Source organism: Pleuronectes platessa, chromosome 19 (genome assembly GCF_947347685.1).
Source record: "Pleuronectes platessa chromosome 19, fPlePla1.1, whole genome shotgun sequence".
NCBI lineage: Eukaryota > Metazoa > Chordata > Actinopteri > Pleuronectiformes > Pleuronectidae > Pleuronectes > Pleuronectes platessa.
The window spans coordinates 6051932-6071537 of NC_070644.1; the positions used below are offsets into that span (position 1 = coordinate 6051932).

General features: G+C 42.4%; 1 protein-coding gene across 1 annotated transcript in view; it reads left to right on the top strand.

The window, feature by feature from the left end:
* LOC128425200 (netrin receptor UNC5D) overlaps positions 1–16866 on the top strand; it is a 78800-nt gene extending 61934 nt beyond the window's left edge. The window contains exons 15-20 of the mRNA XM_053411732.1: positions 2256–2427; positions 6268–6498; positions 9867–10016; positions 11453–11617; positions 11885–12063; positions 15087–16866. Of these exons, the coding sequence (XP_053267707.1) occupies positions 2256–2427; positions 6268–6498; positions 9867–10016; positions 11453–11617; positions 11885–12063; positions 15087–15285 (1096 nt within the window). The 3' untranslated portion in view covers positions 15286–16866. The remainder of the gene's footprint in view (positions 1–2255; positions 2428–6267; positions 6499–9866; positions 10017–11452; positions 11618–11884; positions 12064–15086) is intronic.
* Positions 16867–19606: the final 2740 nt, after the last annotated feature.

Consider the following 19606-nt stretch of genomic DNA (forward strand, 5'->3'; position numbering starts at 1 on the left):
GAGCTTGAGAGACAGACTGTCAGACATCGATGAGGCTTTGCGAAATTTCTTATTTTAAATTGTGGTCTGAGCAAATACGATCCATGACAGTCATGCTTGAAAGTGAAAAAGTAAAAGAAGCAAGTTTTTGCAGAGCACATATGAGACTGCGTTAACTAATATCCCCCCCGTCTACCACCTACTCTTTTATCACCATCCTGGAGTCTTGTTTCTTTGTTCCCACAAGCACAGTCAGAGATGCTAAATAACCATCTTTAAGCTTTGCTCATGGGCAATGTGGCATATTAGCATAGTATGAGCAGCAGGTAACCTTGGTTTCCTCTGAGCCTGGGGCTGATTAGCACGAAAGTGCAGCTGCAGGGGCATAGTGCAATTTCCTTTTTAGACAGCGGATCATAACCTCTTTTCATTTTTTTGTGTTGATTGGTAGCAGCATAATGAAGAATAGAGTCTCGCACACCAGTCGACACCAGAAACTGACAAAACAGCCTCAGCCACACAGTGCGCTGCATGGGAAAGCCCCCATCTCTGTCTAAATCAAACAAATGTCATGCATGTAGAAGAGAATAGATTACAAGAGAATAGAAATATAAAGTACTTCTCCAATTTTACTGGAATAAAATAAGGGAAGTACCCCAACTTGAATTACCACAACCTGTCCCAATTGAGTGCTGCACAGAACATACTAATTACCTTCACCCAGTTTGCATTTCTTTGTTTTTGTTTATTTGTCAGTTATCAGGATTATGCAAAAATTACTCAAAGAGTTCCCATGAACCTGTGTGGAGTGCTGGGGCACAATCCATTCAATTTAATATTATTTTTCAACATTTTCTTTGATTTCATGGAGAATGATTCATGGATCTTGATGAAAAGAATCTGATAGTTGTGTGTGTAAATGAGTGTGTGCAATTTGGTGCAGATCCAAATAAGAATCCTGATCTAGTTAATGTACAGGTGGGAACTGTTGGGCCTTGGCTGAGGTGCGTAATCTCTGGTTGTCATTAAAATATTCTGGCAAATATTTTAATAATCAATTTTTTCACTCCATGCTAATTTATAGTTTCTCTCTATTATCTCAATATCTTAGGGTTTTGTTCTTGTGGTTGGACAAAACAAGACATTTTACGTTTTTCCTTTTGTAAACATTTAAGTGATGGTAAATATTCACTATCAAACAGACAAATTAAACAAGTTATTGAACAAATGACTGTTAGTCAGTAGAGCACAGCATACGTTGCAAACCTAATAGTTTATTGTTCTTACAAAATCTTTGTTTCTTACATTTTATAATACCGCCAATGATGGTCGGGCATTTACAACATTAAAATTCTATTGAATTTGTCACTGTTGTATCTGTCGTGCAATAGTGCATCATCCTAACACTCAAAACCCAAGCATATTTATTGTGCATGCTGACATTGTGAGTTCTTAATTTCCCGCTTTTCCAGTGTGAACAAACTACAAATTAAACCTGCTTATTACATGGATTGTGGACACGACTGTTGACTTGTATGGAGTCAAAGTGGTTCAGAGTATGTGTCAACATAAAAAATGTATCTGTTTGAAATTATACCTGCACCGTCTAATTCATTCTCTCATGTTTTCCTTTAAATTCCTACACACGTGTGGGTGCATGCACACTTTCATGACACATCTGGGCTTGTGTCTCAGGGTTGCTCTCCACTACAGCTGTATTAATGATGCTGAGATATATCCATGCTACTCCAGTGACAACAGCAGCTATATCTTGTCCTGTGGATGTGAGGTGTCCAGCCGGGCCAGATTCGTGACTGATGGTGGTCCCATCGATTGCTCTCAGTCTTCACGGCTCCCCGCCAAAATTAGGCCCCCGGCCAAGAGCAGCTTGGCCGAGCTAATCTGTCACCGGGCCGGCCGGAGCAGGCTTCATAAGCTCCATCGACCCACAAAGCTTACACGCTGTGTGCTAAAGCCTGTCCTCCCCAGCCCCAATGTCCATTAGTCTTGGTGCTTTAATCTTCCTCTATCTGTGAGTGTGTGTCAGCTAGTCAGGGGTTGATTCATTATGAGTGTCCAAGGATTTGAGTTTACTTGGTTCAAAGGCAGGGGTCACACTCTGCTATCTGAATGTTTGATTAAGCAGTGATTAATTAGTCGTGAGAGTCTCGTGTTGCTACAAAGATTTTTAATGAAAAATAAAACAGACGTGTTTGTGTTATCGTGACATCTGTGATCATATTTGTTGTCAATATGTGGTTTCCCTCTGTGTGCAGTACTCTGTTCGAGGACGGGCCCGAGATCTTTTTGAGCCCTTCAGTCACGTATGGACCACCAGGCCTCGACCTGTCCTGTCCCATAGCCATGACCATAGCCCATTGTGGGGAGGTTGCCGCTGATAATTGGACCATTCGGCTGAAGAGACAAATGCAGGACAACAAGTGGGAGGTGAGTGTTTTCTCTTGAACTTTAGCTGCTGTGCAAATTTTGTGTTAACGTCCGTTCGGAATGTTAACACAAGTGAAAATGCACAACTTTCACCAGCACCAGGAATATCAATAGGATCTGATAACCTGCGACGACTTATTTCAATGAAAAATGTCATCCTGAAGTGTAGTCATGCGATGAAGCAGCCGATTTCAGGGTTGCCAGCTCAGATTCATCATCCTGCATAAAAATTCTGCCTTTCAAGCGCAACCTCGTGCTGTTGTACATCCAAAAGTAATGTTAGAGCAAATGCAAATGACGGCCATTAGTCACTGAGTAATACATATATTTTCCACTTTAATTATGATTGTATTTTAAATTGTTTTGTTGAATCATTGTCTTTTAGTAAATATGTGGATTCTGAATTGTAGCTTCTCATAAAGATTGAACACAGGAAGCAAAATTTACATAACAAGAAAACACATTCACATATACACTTAAATGATTACTGTATGCCTGTATCGTTTTGTTTTTGGTATAATAGCAAACACATACAGTGCCTTGCATAAGTATTCACCCCCTTTGGACTTTTCTACATTTTGTCATGGTATAACCACAGATTAAAATTTATTTCATCGTGAGTTTATGTAATGGACCAACACAAAATAGTGCATCATTTGGAAGTGGGGGGAAATATTACATGGATTTCACAATTATTTACAAATAAAAATCTGAAAAGTGTTGAGTGCATATGTATTCACCCCCTTTACTGTGAAACCCCTAACAAAGATCTGGTGCGACCAATTGCATTCACAAGTCACATTTGCAAGTCACATAATTAGTAAATAGGGTCCACCTGTCTGCAATTTAATCTCAGTATAAATACACCTGTTCTGTGACGGACTCAGAGTTTGTTGGAGATCATTACTGAACAAACAGCATCATGAAGACCAAGGAGCTCACCAAACAGGTCAGGGATAAAGTTGTGGAGAAATATGAAGCAGGGTTAGGTTATAAAAAAATATCCAGAGCTTTGAACATCTCTCTGAGCACCATAAAATCCATCATAAGAAAATGGAAAGAATATGGCACAACCGCAAACCTACCAAGAGGAGGCCGTCCACCCAAACTGAAGAGTCGGACAAGGAGAAAATTAATCAGAGAAGCAACCAGGAGGCCCATGGTTACTCTGGAGGAGTTGCAGAGATCCACAGCTGAGGTGGGAGAATCTGTCCACAGGACAACTATTAGTCGTCTACTCCACAAATCTGGCCTTTATGGAAGAGTGGCAAGAAGAAAGCCATTGTTGAAAGGGATCCATAAAAAATCCCGTTTGGAGTTTGCCAGAAGCCATGTGGGAGACACAGCAAACATGTGGAAGAAGGTGCTCTGGTCAGATGAGACCAAAATTGAACTTTTTGGCCTCAATGCAAAACGCTATGTGTGGCGAAAACCCAACACTGCCCATCACCCTGAGCACACCATCCCAACAGTGAAACATGGTGGTGGTAGCATCATGCTGTGGGGATGCTTCTCTTCAGCAGGTACAGGGAAACTGGTCAGAATAGAGGGAAAGATGGATGGAGCCAAATACAGGGAAATCCTTGAAGAAAATCTGATGCAGTCTGCAAAAGACTTGAGACTGGGGCGGAGGTTCATCTTCAATGACCCTAAACATACAGCCAGAGCTACAAAGGAATGGTTTGGATTAAAGAATGTTAATGTCTTAAAATGGCCCAATCAAAGCCCAGACCTCAATCCAATAGAGAATCTATGGCAAGACTTGAAGATTGCGGTTCACAGACGGTCTCCATCCAATCTGACTGAGCTTCATCTTTTTTGCCAAGAAGAATGGACAAACCTTTCCATCTCTAGATGTGCAAAGCTTGTAGAGACATACCCCAAAAGACTTGCAGCTGTAATTGCAGCGAAAGGGGGTTCTACCAAGTATTGACACAGGGGGGTGAATACTTATGCACCCAACAGATGTCAACTTTTTTGTTCTCATTATTGTTTGTGTCACAATAAAATTTATTTTGCACCTCCAAAGTACTATGCATGTTTTGTTGATCAAACGGGAAAAAGTTTATTTAAGTCTATTTGAATTCCAGTTAGTAACAGTACATAATGGGAAAAAGTCCAAGGGGGTGAATACTTATGCAAGGCACTGTATCTGAAACATTTACAATTTAATACATCATCAATATCGTAGTCTGGGTTTTTAAAGATGGCACACAACTTCAATGCAGCAGATGAGTGAGCCTGCTCACAGGGAAATCTAACGTTACCACTCTTACTCAGTAAATCCTGAATAGACACTGAGTCGCTACAATATGGGACCTTTAAACGATTTAGAGCTATTCATCTAAATGTATTATATATCTGTGTTTACTGCTGTGAGGTTCGTGATTTTTCACATCTATTTCTTTTAGTAAAATAACACTCGTGCAAAGTCCTTCAACTGTGCCCTGTAAAGCTACTTCACTCTCACAGAGGACTTCAGATATCTCACTTCAATCCAAAAGCCCTCTCTCCTTTTTCCTTTTTCCGATCTTGGCAGCGAAAATATATCTAGGATGCTCCTTTAATGTTAGAGTAACCTCATCAAAAAGTGTTGTGGACCAGTTCAAGGCAGACTGACCCTGGCGCCACGATGTGTGCCTGACCTTGGGAGGCCAGTGGCTCTCCTCGAGCCAGGCCCTTCCTCTCTGTGTGACATTTGCACAGATGTAATTTGCCAGCAGACATGCTGCACAAAGGGGAGCTATCAAAAGAGCCATCACTGATGGGGGCTATATGACACCGGAAAGGAGAGAATATCAGAGAGAGTCAGCGGAGGAGAAGGAGAAAGGCAGAGGGATACAGACAGACTCTTAAAACAGAGATGTACTCCATGAAAATGCAACGGCGTGACCCGTCTCTGTCACTGTGAAATAATGAGCCCTTTATCTCAGGAAGGATGGTTACTCAAACCCCAATCTCTGGAATTAGTGATTAAGTGGAAGATGGAGGTCTCTCTCCCTCTCTGCCCTCCCCTGTTCCCTACTCACTCCCCTCTTCTCTCGCTCCATCTGCCTCTCAGTGCCATTTCCATTAAAGCTTGCACTTTTGTACTGCGAGAGTTCGACTCCATCATTTCACCGTGGCTGCCTGGCGGGGATGAGCTATGTCATGGAGATCCTTCCTGTCTGCTGCTGCACTAATGGGGCAGGTTTACGAAGCTTTGGGCCACTAAATTAAACTGCGTTGCTTTATATTCATTCAACCAGGCCGTATGCAGCGGGGACCTGTGGGTCACAGTTTTGTTTCAATGGTGATTTAGGGAGCACGAGCAGACGAGCAATTGGCCACTGGACCCAACTGCACCCTGCTAATTCATTTTGTCAGTCGTACTGTATCACCATCTGTTCAGTGGTGATTCATTGGGCCCTCGTTCTATTCAGTTCTGTGCATGATCTGCTCTGGGTCTGCAGAAACTTCCCTATGAAGAACTATGAAGTGTCTTCACAGCATCCCTAAGAAAATGAGTCACTTAAAACTTTCAAATCCTGGATCCATGGCTTTCATGGCTTGTTACTAACTGTAGCCATGTAGATTCTGTTTTACCACATTTAATAATATATATAACTATAATGTGTGTTGTGGGACTAATCATATTTGGAAAGAGAAGCCATATTCACATATCACAGGCTGAATAGGCTTTATACTTAACCCTGTTTGTCCTTCTCAATGCAGAGTCTTGACTCCGATTGGATTGTGAATATCATGTTCCACTATTGAACTGCTCTCACACTCAACCCTTAAATCAACTTATTTTGGTAATAACTCTGGTCTCCCCCGGATGTGTCCCTCCCTCCAAAGGAAGTGATGTCCGTGGATGAGGAGAGCACATCCTGCTACTGTCTGCTGGAGGCCCAGAGGTGCCACGTGCTGCTGGAGCATCCAGGCCGCTACGCCCTGGTGGGGGAGCCGCTGAACCAGGAGGTGGCCAAGCGGCTGAGGCTGGCTGTGTTCGGCAGTCTGGATACGAGCAGCAGTCTGGGCTTCACCCTCAGGGTTTACTGTGTGGACGACACCCCCTATGCTTTTCAGGTACGAGCGAAGAGGGAAAAAGTAGAAAGAAATGGTGAAGAACCAGGAATGACTTGAAGAAATGTTACTTAGTTGATTAGTTTTGTCTTGTTAAATTGTCAGAAACATTGATTTTGTTTTCTTTGAACCCTTTAACACAAGGGGAAACATACTAATCTATGCAAAAGGACAAAAAGCACAAAAATAAGTTTTTTAATTCTAAGAAATACCATCCCCCTGGCAGCAGAGGCACCCTGAATATTGAGTCTTGAGTCCCCCTGCAGCAGCCTCAGGTTCCAATCCGATTAAACTTACTTTCCCATAAGTGATATGCAATGAGGGTAAAAATAAACTAATTTCCCACTTTATTCACCGTACCCATAAAGGCACACCTTGTAAGTTCCACAGTAATAAAAAAAACAACCTAAGGATGTTAGTACATCTGTGAGGTTCTAGCAGAGACTGTACATAGATGAACGACAAGTCTGCACCTCCTCCTGTCGCACGAAAATGAAACTACGAGCACCATCTTGTCCTTTGCGATCCAGAGTGGTGCAGGTGGAGTGCAGCTGTGGTATTGATCTCCAGCAGAGACACAAGCTTGATTAAGCGTGAGTTAGTCTCAGCTCTCAATCATGAGGTTCCACCCTGTTTTCTTAGCATCAAATAAAACATTTAAACAAAAGTTTACGTGAACTGCCTGAAATGACAGTTACCATCTTTGAGAAATATTTATTTGATGTGTACTTTGACTTAATGTACATGTTTTTGAGATATTTCCATCTTGGCCAACATGCTGGTCAAAACAACTCACCATTATTACCAACCACATAGCCACACAGAGAGGAGAGAGACCAGGAACAGTTGTATAACCATCAATAAGCTCTGTCTGACCCTGGTTGTTATGATGAAAATGGTAAGAGTGATAATTATAGTCGAAAGCTGTTATTAATGATAGCAGCAGCAGTTAATTTAATAAAAACAATAATAAATAATAGTTGTCGCCTGGATCCTGCAGCTCTGTAGTCAGATCCCTGCAGAATATGAGAGAAACAACCACTAATGAGGCGAAAATGTAAATTGTCCCAAAGGATTTCTATATATGTAGGAACACAAAGTGATTGGTCAGCGTTGCTGGTGAAGAGCTGCTGCTGCCTGAGTGTTTTTGTGCTCCACTGAAGATTTGCCTGTTCACTAACATCGCCATTGGGAGATGCTTGATGACTTGGAGACAATCAGGGACTTTTAATTACAAAGACAACAGATGCTCCGAGGTTGCTCCTCTGCCCTTTCTTTGTGTGATTTAATTTGCTCTCTGCTAATTAAACGTGTTTCTGCGTTGATTTCCATGTGACAAGTATGTGAGGACATATAACTGAGAAACATTCTCAGCTGCAGTTTCACTTCATCTCCGTGCTCCACTGCAGTGTTTGGTGAATGGTTTGCCCTTCTGCTTTTAGTGTGGGCTCACACACAAAGACACACACACACTAATACACACACATCTTTTTGTTCAAGGCTCTGGAGCCAAAAAACGACAAACTTTTTGCAAGAGTAATTTGTTTCCTTTCTTAATTAAACACTTTTAGTAGTGGTGGTGCTGATAGTTTTCCCACAAAAACACAGTCCTGCTCCACTTGTGCCTTCAGTCAAGATGTAGAGTTGCAAGTGAACAAAGAGAAATTGGATGGAGCTGCCAAGAGCCAATTCACTTCAGCTCTCCATCAGTCAGTCGTGGTTATTTGTTCATTTGTTCTTTTTTTTTGTTGGCTTTTGTTTGTGCTTCATACGACAATTAATTTCCCCTGTGAGCTTGAAGCAGGAATCGATCAGGCTGGAGCCAGCCTGTAAGCTTTGCATTTCCCCCCTCTGTGTGCTGTGTGACCGATAAGCACCACACACTCAGGACTCACACCCACAGCCCCCGATCCTGTATCCCCAAGATACAGAAGATCCAAACACGATTGTGCACGTACATACTGAGGCGTACATACATACATGCTTATGTTATTCTCCTCCAAAGATCTGTAACATCTACACCCGAGACTGGAAGACAAAAACTACATCACAGAGCAAGGATAGATTTTCTTTGTTTATGCCTTGTGTGGGGTTGGTGTAGAACCAATATTTGCTCTCCCCATCTTATTTTGAGGCTCTGGCTGTGTCGGCTTGACGCTCGTGCCTTCTCTTTTGATGTGTGGCTGGTTACCTGTTGTGAGCAGCAGAGACTCTGTGCGGGGATGACTCAACTTTTAGGGCCCAATCACAATCGCTTTTTGAAACCTTAAAGATGCACCATGCACCACTATTTTTTTTTTTTTGTCATCATGTTCACATGATTAAAAATGGAGGGAATGCGAGGACATTCCTGACATTCGTTTTAGGAAAATGTTGGGTTCTTTTTAAGTTTGGTTAAATATTCTTTTATAAGCCTATGCATTCTCAATATTAGAGCTCAACTAAAAACAATTTTCTTTATCAATGTATCCGCTGATTATTGTTTTGAATAAATCAAATCAGTGGTGGCAGAAGCACTAAATATTTTTACTTACATTAAAGAACTTATAAAGAGACAAAAATGTACGCAAGTAAGAGTACCACATTCATTTTCTTTAATAGAAGTAAGTAAATATAAATATACACATACAGTGATAAAAAGAAAAGCACTTGCTGAGTATAGCCTATTCCCCTAAGCAACAGTCTTCTCTCATTAAAGGAGGCGGGGTCTAATGTTACCTTCCTAGTCTGATTGGATCAGTGGACCCATTCCCTAGATGTCCCAGAGGGTTCCAAAGTACAGACATTTTATGTTTGCTGATATATGTAGAGGAGTGAAAGTGAAAAGTACCCAAAAATGCATATACTTATGTATAGTACAGATGCATGAAAAATGTACTTAAGTACTTTTACAAAGTAAATGTACTTTGTTACATCCAGCCTCTGGTAGTCACTTCACAGCCTGCGATGCATCTTCTTCAGTAAATGCTAATTTAGTCTACTCCATCAGTTGGATCAACCCACAGAGATTCAGAGTTCTATCACATAAGACAAAGAGAAGAGAACTTTCAATGATTAAAGGATATTAGCTGCATCAAGATTTTATTGTTTGTTTTCAAGATCCTCAATTATTGGTGATGTTTAACGTTTATTGCTTTTGTATTTTTTCTCTGTTACTTTTATATATTTTTTTATATTCTTTTTATTTTAATTTAAAGACTGCTACTGACGAATCAATAGAAACATTTCGTGGTACATGAGCTGCTTGTTTGTTGTAGTTCCAGCCTGGTACAGTGAGTCTATGTCATCCACATAACATTTAGCATCTTCCCTTTTTCTCTGCTTCCCTCCCGGCTCCCACCAAAAAATCCACGGCCACCTTTCTCTATCAGGAGGTGGTGGTGGGTGAGCGCAGCAGGGGCGGGCGACTGCTGGAGGAGCCGAAAATTATGCTGTTCAGGGGGAACTCTTTCAGCCTCCAGGTTTCCATCCAGGACGTCCCACAGTTACTCTGGAGCATCAAACCTTTCACCACCTGCCAGGTAGGCGACTCCTGGCTGTGAGTTTTTTTCGTCGTTTTGAGTTAAGCAATGGAAAGCAGCACGCGGGCTGACTGCACCCGCATCTCTGTTCTCATTTAAACCGAGCACCGCTTGGTCGGGGATCACACAGCGATGCACCTTCATCTTCTCTGCCTCCTCTTTCAGATCCTGTCTCCTCTGCCCGTTTCCCCCGTCTCTTACTTGGTCGTATCAAAGCCAGAGGACAGCAGCAAGGACACAGCATGATATCACTAAGACTAGCTATCTCACCCCCACACACGCCCATACAAATTTAATTATGACTGCCAGGCAAGCACACATATGCACATCTTATAGTTATCTTACCAGGGGTCTACATGCTGCATGTTCTGCCCTGTGATGTTTATCCCCCCAGTGACATCCTATTAGCAGAATTAACCCACTGTATGCCTTACCGAATACCAACAAGGTTTTCTTATGGAGGGGGAGAGCCACGGTGCGAGGGTCCTACGGGGAAGATGACTATAGGCTTTCATTCAAACACTGCTCTCGCTGGAAGGAGCCTCTTTCAATGCCACCGTCCTCCTGCCTTGATGAGAAGAGGGGGTGATTCATCTGTAAAACAGTGTTTTTGACCCGCTCTCGCTGCGGCAGAGTGCAGGTCACTCAGTAGTTATTAAATGGATGTCCAAATTCCTTTCTGATTCCGCTCGCTCCAAGGCTCTGTTACTTTTTTTGAGTTTCTCAGTTGTCACATTTGGAAATCTGGAGATGGAGTGCAAACTGGGTATCTGAAGTCAGCTCTGCCCCAGTTCCATAATCACATTACAGCTCCTGATCCAACAGATTGGCATTTCCAAGCTCCATGTTATCAGAATATGGAAGAAGACATAACAAGCTATGTGGAAAATATGCCTTGGAGAGTTTGACTTTAAATCTGTGGGTTTTACTTTCACTAAAATAATCCTCAGATTATTTATATCAGTGCACAGCCTATTGTTGCTAATAATGTGGGTCTGTTATATATATATATATAGATGTAATGATTGCATGTAAAATGAACCACACTCTAAAGTAACTTAATTTTCCCGAGCAGCAGTGGGTAAAATAACATGAAATTCATTACATTTATGCACAAATGACTTCTTCCAGAACACGATATGATTCTGTCCCAAAGGGCTCTAACGGCTGCTGGTGTTCCCTCCGACGGGGAAACCGCTTGATTAGGCGAGATCATTGATTGGCTAAAGAGGCCAATCATTCGCTCTTAATTAATCATGTACACAGCAAAGTGGGCGGCGAAGCAGGATTCACATAACGAACGTCTTAAGCAGGGATTTAATGAGTGTGTTGTCTCCTCCGTCTAATGCTTTCATCGCTCTCCCTGTTCGTCCCCCCCCCCCCCTCTCTCTCTCTCTCTCTCTCTCTCTCTCTTTCTTTCTCTCGTCGCCCTGCAGGAGTTCTCCTTTTCTCAGGTGTGGGCCAGTAACCAGCGTCCCCTGCAGTGTGCCTTCTCTTTGGAGCGATACAGCCACTCCACGTCTCAGCTCTCCTGCAAGGTCAGCGTGCGACAGGTCAAAGGCGAGGAGCAGATACTCCAGGTCTACACGTCTGTGGTGGAGGTGAGTGTTCAGCACTCGTGGAGACGGCCTGTGCGTGTGCTCGGTGCGCGAGCAGTCGTGCGGCTTGTTAATAGGATCTTTTATTGGACTGAATAACTCTTGATTTGATTTGAGGAGCTGCTTAATGAGCCTCTCAGGGAACTTTTCATGTATAGATTGCAAATTGTCTTGATAAGTCCTTGTCCTTGTCTTCATATCGAGGTGTGGGGAATTTGAGCTGCGGTATCACCCTGACGCCTCGTTCTTTCTTTCTGTCTTTGCTTCCAGAACGAGAAGGGAGTGGTTCCCTTCTTCACTCAGTCCGACTGCACCATCACCTCTCAGACAGGGTCAAGGGCCTTTAAAATCCCCCCGTCCATCCGTCAGCGGATCAGTGCCACCTTTGACACCGCTAATGCCAAGGGGAAGGACTGGCAGCTCTTGGCTCAAAAGCTCCACATAGACAGGTATGAGTCACAGCACAGTGAGACCTCCATACTTATTGATCACTTTCTCAATCTGTAATTTCCATCAGGGTTGGATAGGCCTACCAAGGTTTCTACCTGGTGGTGCATACACACAGATTCTGGTGGCTGAGCTATGCAATGAAGTTGTTGCTAACATGCAAATATCACGTGCCTAGTTAATGTACAGTCTGGTGGCAGCACGTACCATTAGCCTACAGTGAGCTTGTAGCTACCTCAAACTTGGGGCCACAGGACAACAAAATGATTTGGGCAGCTGGACGTGCAGTAAATGTCGGCGCAATGGCCGAGAGCCGAGGGAGCAACAGCTGGTAGAGTTGGTAGCTGTGTGCACCTCATTGTTTACGATCCGCCAGTGAACTGAGAGAAAGAAGAAGGAAGAGACGAACACGGCAAACATAATGAAGCATCTGGTGACACACGGGTGCATATGAAAGCAGAGAGATGCACCATGTTGGACTGCTCACGTGACCAGTATTTTACTGTATCAACCTTAGGGTTAAATAAGTGTAGATGAGTTTATTCATTATGTGATGTTGTCATATGTTAAGAGTTTTGCACTTATTTGTACATTTATCTTATATACTATAAAAGGTGCTCTAATCGTTGACCATCATTTTTTCTTTTCGTTCATCATCGTATTGATTTAGCACCAGAACCGGAAAAAACCTAAACATTACCCAACCCTAATTGCTATGTGCTTACTGCTGAGTCATGATTGCAGTGCACATTGGTTCGGCTCGTGTGTCTTATTCAGGTGTTAATGCAGAATCAGTAAATGACTGGAAAGAATAAATGCTGCACTCTCTGCTCTCCCGCCGCTGTTTAAACGCCGTTCCCGCTCTGAATACTATTTTTAATCTGGAATTTCGGGGCCGTGTCGGCACTAATTTCCCATCAGCAAGCAGCCTTCAGTAACCCGCCACATTGCTGATTTCATTATAGATCTGCACATGCAGAGAGAGGGGGGGGGGGGGGGGTGAGGGGGGACAGGCTAACTGCGGAGAAGATGCTGTGTTTTTGCTAAAATAGATGTTCTCAGACCGCTGACAGGCCGGGCCCCTGGCGAGAAAACGTGTTCACGTTAGCGCTCCTCATTAGATCTGCATGTGCTCCATCCTCTGACTAAACCCTGCAGAGGTTGAGCCAGGTCAGTGTTTGCGTAGTCTGCCGGAGGTGTTTAGTTGTTTGGTGATGGCGTGATCTCTATTTGAGCTTCATAGGAGAAGTCAATAATCAAGTGCTTAAAGCAGTGCGTCTTCTCTCTGCCTTGCGAGGGAAACGTTTACCAAGAAACCGTGATAAATCAGACAAACACTGGTGACTGAGGAGTGGGAGAGGATTTTTCGAAATTTTTCAGACTAATAGAAACTTTACCTGGATAAATGTGTTTTTACCTATTGGAGCTGATTTGTGTTATTATGTCTCTGAATGTGTGGGAACACTGAGGAGGGACAGAGGGATCGAACAGGAAGCCGAGGGCACCAAAGGAAATGCCCATTGTAATGAAACACTGCACTCTGTTGGTTAGGACTAGTAACAGCAGTAGAGGAAGGTCTCACCACAGACTAACTAAATGTGATTGGACCACTACTGTCAGCCATGAGACATTCACTTGTAGTTAATATTTTATTATTGCCTCTTTTGTACTTTCACTTGCTCTCTTGTCTACCTTGTTTTTAACTGTGCTGCTGTGACAAATACATTTCCCTGACGTGGGATCAATGAATCTGATCTTTTCTGAGTTCCAGTTAAAAAACAAAAAAATATGTTGCATTGTTGGAAATTTCGTTTTTGCGCAGCTGTGTTCAGGAATTGAAATGAACAGTTTTAGACTTAAACCTTTACGTCACAGTTTTGTATTTTCATCTTTTCAAACTCGCCAGTATGTGTGACAGACATTTCCAATTTGGAGCAAGGACAATCCATATGTACAAATCTGTTCTTGCACAGCGATATTCTGGTGTCAAAAGACAAAGACAATGCTTAGTTATTATAATCATCATGTCCTACTAAACCCAGATGGCTACGATAAACTTAAAATACATACCAATCAAAAGTCTCAGTAGGTTAACTGATAAATATATGATTTTATATTTTTTAAATAAACATTTTCCAGTGAAAAAACAACTATTGCTCCTTCTTTCATAGAATTTCTGCATCGTAAAGAACGATATAAAACATTTAATCAAAGTCCTCTTCCATTCATTTCTTATCCATCCTTAACTTATATGTTTAACCTTCACCGTGCAGAATGTGTTGAATGTTTGTCTGTTCTCACCTTAAATCAAACCTCAAGCTGTGTACGTACAAGAAACAACCTTCCCGGTTCCCAGAGGGACGGAGGTTTTGTTCAGCAGTGAAACACATTTTGCATATTAAATTTTCATAACTTTGAATTGGCTATTCTCCATGGAAAAGGTGCATCATAACAAACGTTATTTAAAGAAAGCCAAACACTTACACATCATATATGATATCTTTATTTGATTTATTAATATTGCCGATGACAACAAGTAACCTGGAAAAGTATTGTCATATACAGTAAGAGATGACAGTGATGTAATATAAATGAGTGTCTATGTGGCACCATGACCCCTTATGATGTCATCACGGTTGTAAGTGGTGTGGCTGCATGATATAGGAAACCCCCTTGGGTCAGGACACTGATGGGCTCTAGAGAATGTTGAGGATCTGAATGAGATGAATGAAGGCTGGGGGTGACCGGAGCGGAGAGAGGGGGGGTCGAGATGACAGCTGACAGTGAGAGAAACAAGAACAGATCGAAAGTTTGGCGGCAATGATATGATTGGCTGATTGACATCATTGCAAAATCTGATTGGATTACACCCAACTGACAGCTGATTAGAAAAGGCAGAGAGTGATAGAGATTGTGAATGAATAAAACAGTGAATATGAGTGAAACAACTGCACGATGTCTTTTGTTCTCAGCAGTTTCTTCATGTCATCGACTCTAATGTTCTTTTTTTGATCCTGTCGTGTAGGAACCTGTGCTACTTCGCTTGTCAGGAGAGCCCATCATCTGTGATTCTGAGTCTTTGGGAGGCTCAGCACCAGGACTCGGGGGATCTGGACTCTCTGGCCAGCGCCCTAGAGGAAATTGGCAAGGTCCAGTCCCCCACGTCCGCCACACTTGGCTGCAGCAGAGAGGAGCGGGACTCTGGGTTCACGAAACTTGGGTAGGGCAGGTCTACGGCAGGTTGAATCCTGATGAACCTGAACTGCATGAACACTGATGATCGGGTGTGTTAGCTCACCTCCGGAGGTGTGGAGGAGGAAGGAGGACAGCAGGGAATCTCAGCTTTTTGGACTGTTACTAAATGGACATTTCTGCTAAACCAAATGGCACACACAGACACACAGGAAACGTGGATCAACTGGGAGGGAGTGTTTGAGTTACCGAGAGGCACCAACAAAAACTTTCTGGATTGGGATGGAAGTATCCCACACCCGTCCGTGATTGAAAACTGTCAGCTCCTCGACACTTCGTTCAATAACCTCTATTCAAGGATTATGGGTATCTGTGCGAGGAGACCTCTCCATGTGGGATGGGGCGTGTTGTAGACAGACTGCCAATCAGGCTGGTGTTATGACCTTCCCAGGAGCGGATGTGTTGACACCTGCCGTCAAGCGGTCTTCTGGGCTGTCAAAATGTTTAGTGTAACGTCGTTATGTTGTCATTGATTTTCTAGATCTCCTCTTGCTTCGTTTTCTTTTCTGCGCTGTGTCTCCGCTGTTACTGCTGGAGTTAGGTGGAAAATAAAAGAAATCTTATCCAAACTATAGGGTCAGAGACGCTGATAGTGATGGTGCCCACTGATCAGGATTTAAAAGGACCTGATGCTGTCCAAACAATAAACAGGCACAATGTGTATAAGAAATTACTTTAGAAAGTTTCCTACATTGACATGAACCACACAGATAACAAATCAACAAACATCCTCATGCACGTCAGCATAACACTTGGAGGAGGATAAGTCAAGCTGCTTTCAGACATGCCCTGAACTCCAGATAGTCTCCGGACATTCTCCAGAGGAGCTGCATGTGTGAAGGCATATGTCCAAGTTTCTCCAGCCAGCCCCCTGGTAAAAACTGCGTATGTTTGAAAGAGCCGATGCAGGAGATCCTCCGCAGGATTCACCGTGAGCAGGTGGGGGTGTTGATGATGTTTCTGACACGTAACAGACACAAAACAAAAACAAAAGACAAGACATATATCAGGATGAATAAACACGGACCGAAGACATCAAGAGAGGTTTTGGCGATAAGTGCTTAAAATAAAAACACAACAGAATCCTGCTCTGCCGGCTGCACCACCAACAACACCGATTTCTGTGTGTTGTGAACACGTCTGAGCGGAGAATCTCCTGCTGTGTTGTTCATGTGTGAAAGACAAACTCTGGAGAAAGTCCGGACCCAGTTCTCTGCACATCGTCCAGAGTTCCTGTCTGAAAATGGCTTTGACTGTTCTGTTCAGTTCTGTTCATTTCTGTTCTGCATTTGGCAAATACAGGCAACGTCCGGTTCTTTTGGAGGAAATTAGATGATAATTGGTTATTCCTTTCCATTTTAATCAAAATCTTGACTTGTAATTTTTGTGTGACTTAACTGTAGCTGCCATTTCTGGATCGCAGCTTGGAACAAATACTCAAACATAATGTTTGAAGACATTTCACAAGCAGAGGCTGTTAGACGACAGAGGAGAGGGAGTGAGAGGTGAAGCAATCCTAAAATACAGGAGGAAGCCCACATTCAGTCAACCTGCGCCCTAATCTTAATAAAGTGACTGTGTTGAACTCTGTGTTGGCTCTCTCTTTTCATCAAGTCTTTAAAGGCCCGACATCCCATAATCAGCTACAGCTAAAACTGTATTCAGCAAAGAGATGAAACAGAGACCCATGCAAAGTCCAATTTTCAGAAAGATGTAACCGTGCTGTTCATTTCTAAGAGGGCTCTGCCAATGGACCCAGTTGACGAGGCTTCTTTCCCTTGTGCCTCAGAGTCTGTTGGTTTCAACCCTTGAAATCGGGTTAAATCTATAAAGCCTATAAGAGTAGTCTCACCTGTTCAGCTGAAATCTGATTGGTCACTGAAGTGCCCCTGTCTTGTCAGTAATCACTTACCAACAATACTGACAATAAATACGGCCGTTTATTAATTTAAAAAATTTCTGGAGTTCACAATGACCTTAAACAAGGAACAATTTAATGATGAAAAAATATGTTCAAACATGTGTGGCTTTGCTTAAAGCTATTGAGCTAACATTAAACATGAATGACTTGAATGTGCACTGCACTGAATCAGGTACTGGGCAGATAATTGGCCCCTCTGTGTAAATTGTGCCCCTTATTCCTTAAAATCCTAGATCCGCCACTGTGATGTATCATCGTTCATCACAGACTATGTCCTGCATCCTCAATATCACCCTGTGTGGTAAATCATCTCTGGTGTCATCACATTTTTTCCATGCTTTTCGATGTGTTTACAGATTTGTCTGAGCTTTGGATGGGATCAGTCAGCTTTCCAAGTATCATAAGAACAGGGAGGTAACACTTCATTCCAGCTGTGTGCACCGACCTTTCAGAGGCAGGCAGTGGGAGTAACACAAAAGTGAACATACTGAATTAATCAGAAGGAGAGCCGAGAATGGGACTCTCCTTGGAGCGAGCACTCAGACGGGTGCTGTTCACTCCTTCACGCACGGTGCAGGAAAATATCAAAACCCCTTTCAACAACTCAGAAGTTATTCTAGTCGACAGAGAACTCGAAAAAGGAAAATTCATCCCGACAACCGCCTTGTTGAGCGTCTCGAGGAGGATCAGAATGCTACAGGAGATGTTTGAAAGCTGATGGTCTACTGAGAAACCAAATTAGCATTTAACATATAAAGAGGTGGACTCTGAGACAGGCTGGAAATAACGTCCTGTAGAGAGCGGGCGTAGCCGAGGCTTCGTGGCACCACATCACTCCAGACCACCTCCACGCCAGTGGACAGCAGCCATCTTTTCCACATAATAGTAAATATAACGTACTGCTCTGCACATATGACCAGTGTTACACCCCGTTCTCTAATTTACAGTGATTTCCATTCAGGGGAGGAACCACACCTTGCTATGCAGATGTAAAACAAACACTTCTGATGTTTTGATTTATGCCACCTTGTAAAGACTTCATAGACCCGGTTATTGAGTTGACAATTAAATGTAGATTTTGTATTTCATTTTAAGGCCCTGAAATGGACTTTTTGGCTCAAGGCTTGGACAGAAAGGAGATATGCTGCCAAAACTCAGTTTTCCGTTCCCAACACGTCCAGTTAAAATGCCTTGAACACTGGTCGTTTTCAGGCATTTATTGAACATTATTATTTTGTAAATCATATTTTCACTGCTCTGTCAATTCATGCCCTCTCATTCAAACCCATATATATATATATATATATATATATATATATACATATACATATATACAAGCAACATTTTAGAAGAAACAGATTTATTGAGTTCTGGATCTCAAAAATCACAGTTTTCTAACTAATTGTGCCTCTGGGGGTTTGTGTCATCAGAAAGTCTGGCCAGAATGTTTTGGGGATTATGATACAGCATATCAAATAAACCAACATGCTATATGCAAGCTGTCGAGGTCATCGCCGTGCACGGGACCCACCTTGTGTTCACTGCACCCGTGTTTCCTAACAATTCTGAAGCATTTAAACCTGTTGTCTCCGATGCCAGGAACTCACAGTGAAAATGATCTGACTCAAATAGATGTGACCATCTGTGACCTGAGGATGCACAGTCTGTCCGTCTGCGTCCTTAGTGAGCGTGTGTGTGTGAGTACGAGAAGGAAAGTTGTTTAACTTTTCAAAAGCCCTATCACATGTCCTTGGAAAAATCCAGCCTACAGTAGAGCTACTATTTGAGCTTCCTCAGATGTGTGACGTAATGTTTATTTTTTCCTGACGCTAATATCTGAAGATCTGCATTGCTTTAGAGGAAATAGAAAACAATGCTCAGTTAAGTACAAATTTCACAAGTTTAATTTTTTAACCTTTATTTTTAGTTGCTGTTTTTACTTCTAGTGTTTTTCTTTACAGGAAGCGATTGACTTGCCTTTTCTAATCTTTCTCTCGTGTGACTCTAAAAAACGAGAGAGCTGGAAAAGTTGAGAATGATTTTATTTTTTAGATAATTGTGTACTGTGAGACACCTTGATGTATGTTTGATTTGAAACATCTGGATACATTGTCTGTGCTCACCATTTGATTTGAAGTGTTAAATGAATGTTTGTGTTAAGAAGGTGAAACGTGACTGCTCATCACTGCTGACGTTCGCTTATACGGTCAACTTCTTTTCTCTTTCAAAGGTTTGCTATTTTGAAACTGTACAAAACTGTATTGTGTTGAAATAAATATGGAGTGAAAACAAATGATTTACACTTTCGCTGTGGTTTATACGTCGCACTTTCCATCCAGATTATATTTAGTCTTTTTTTACGTAGTGCTCTG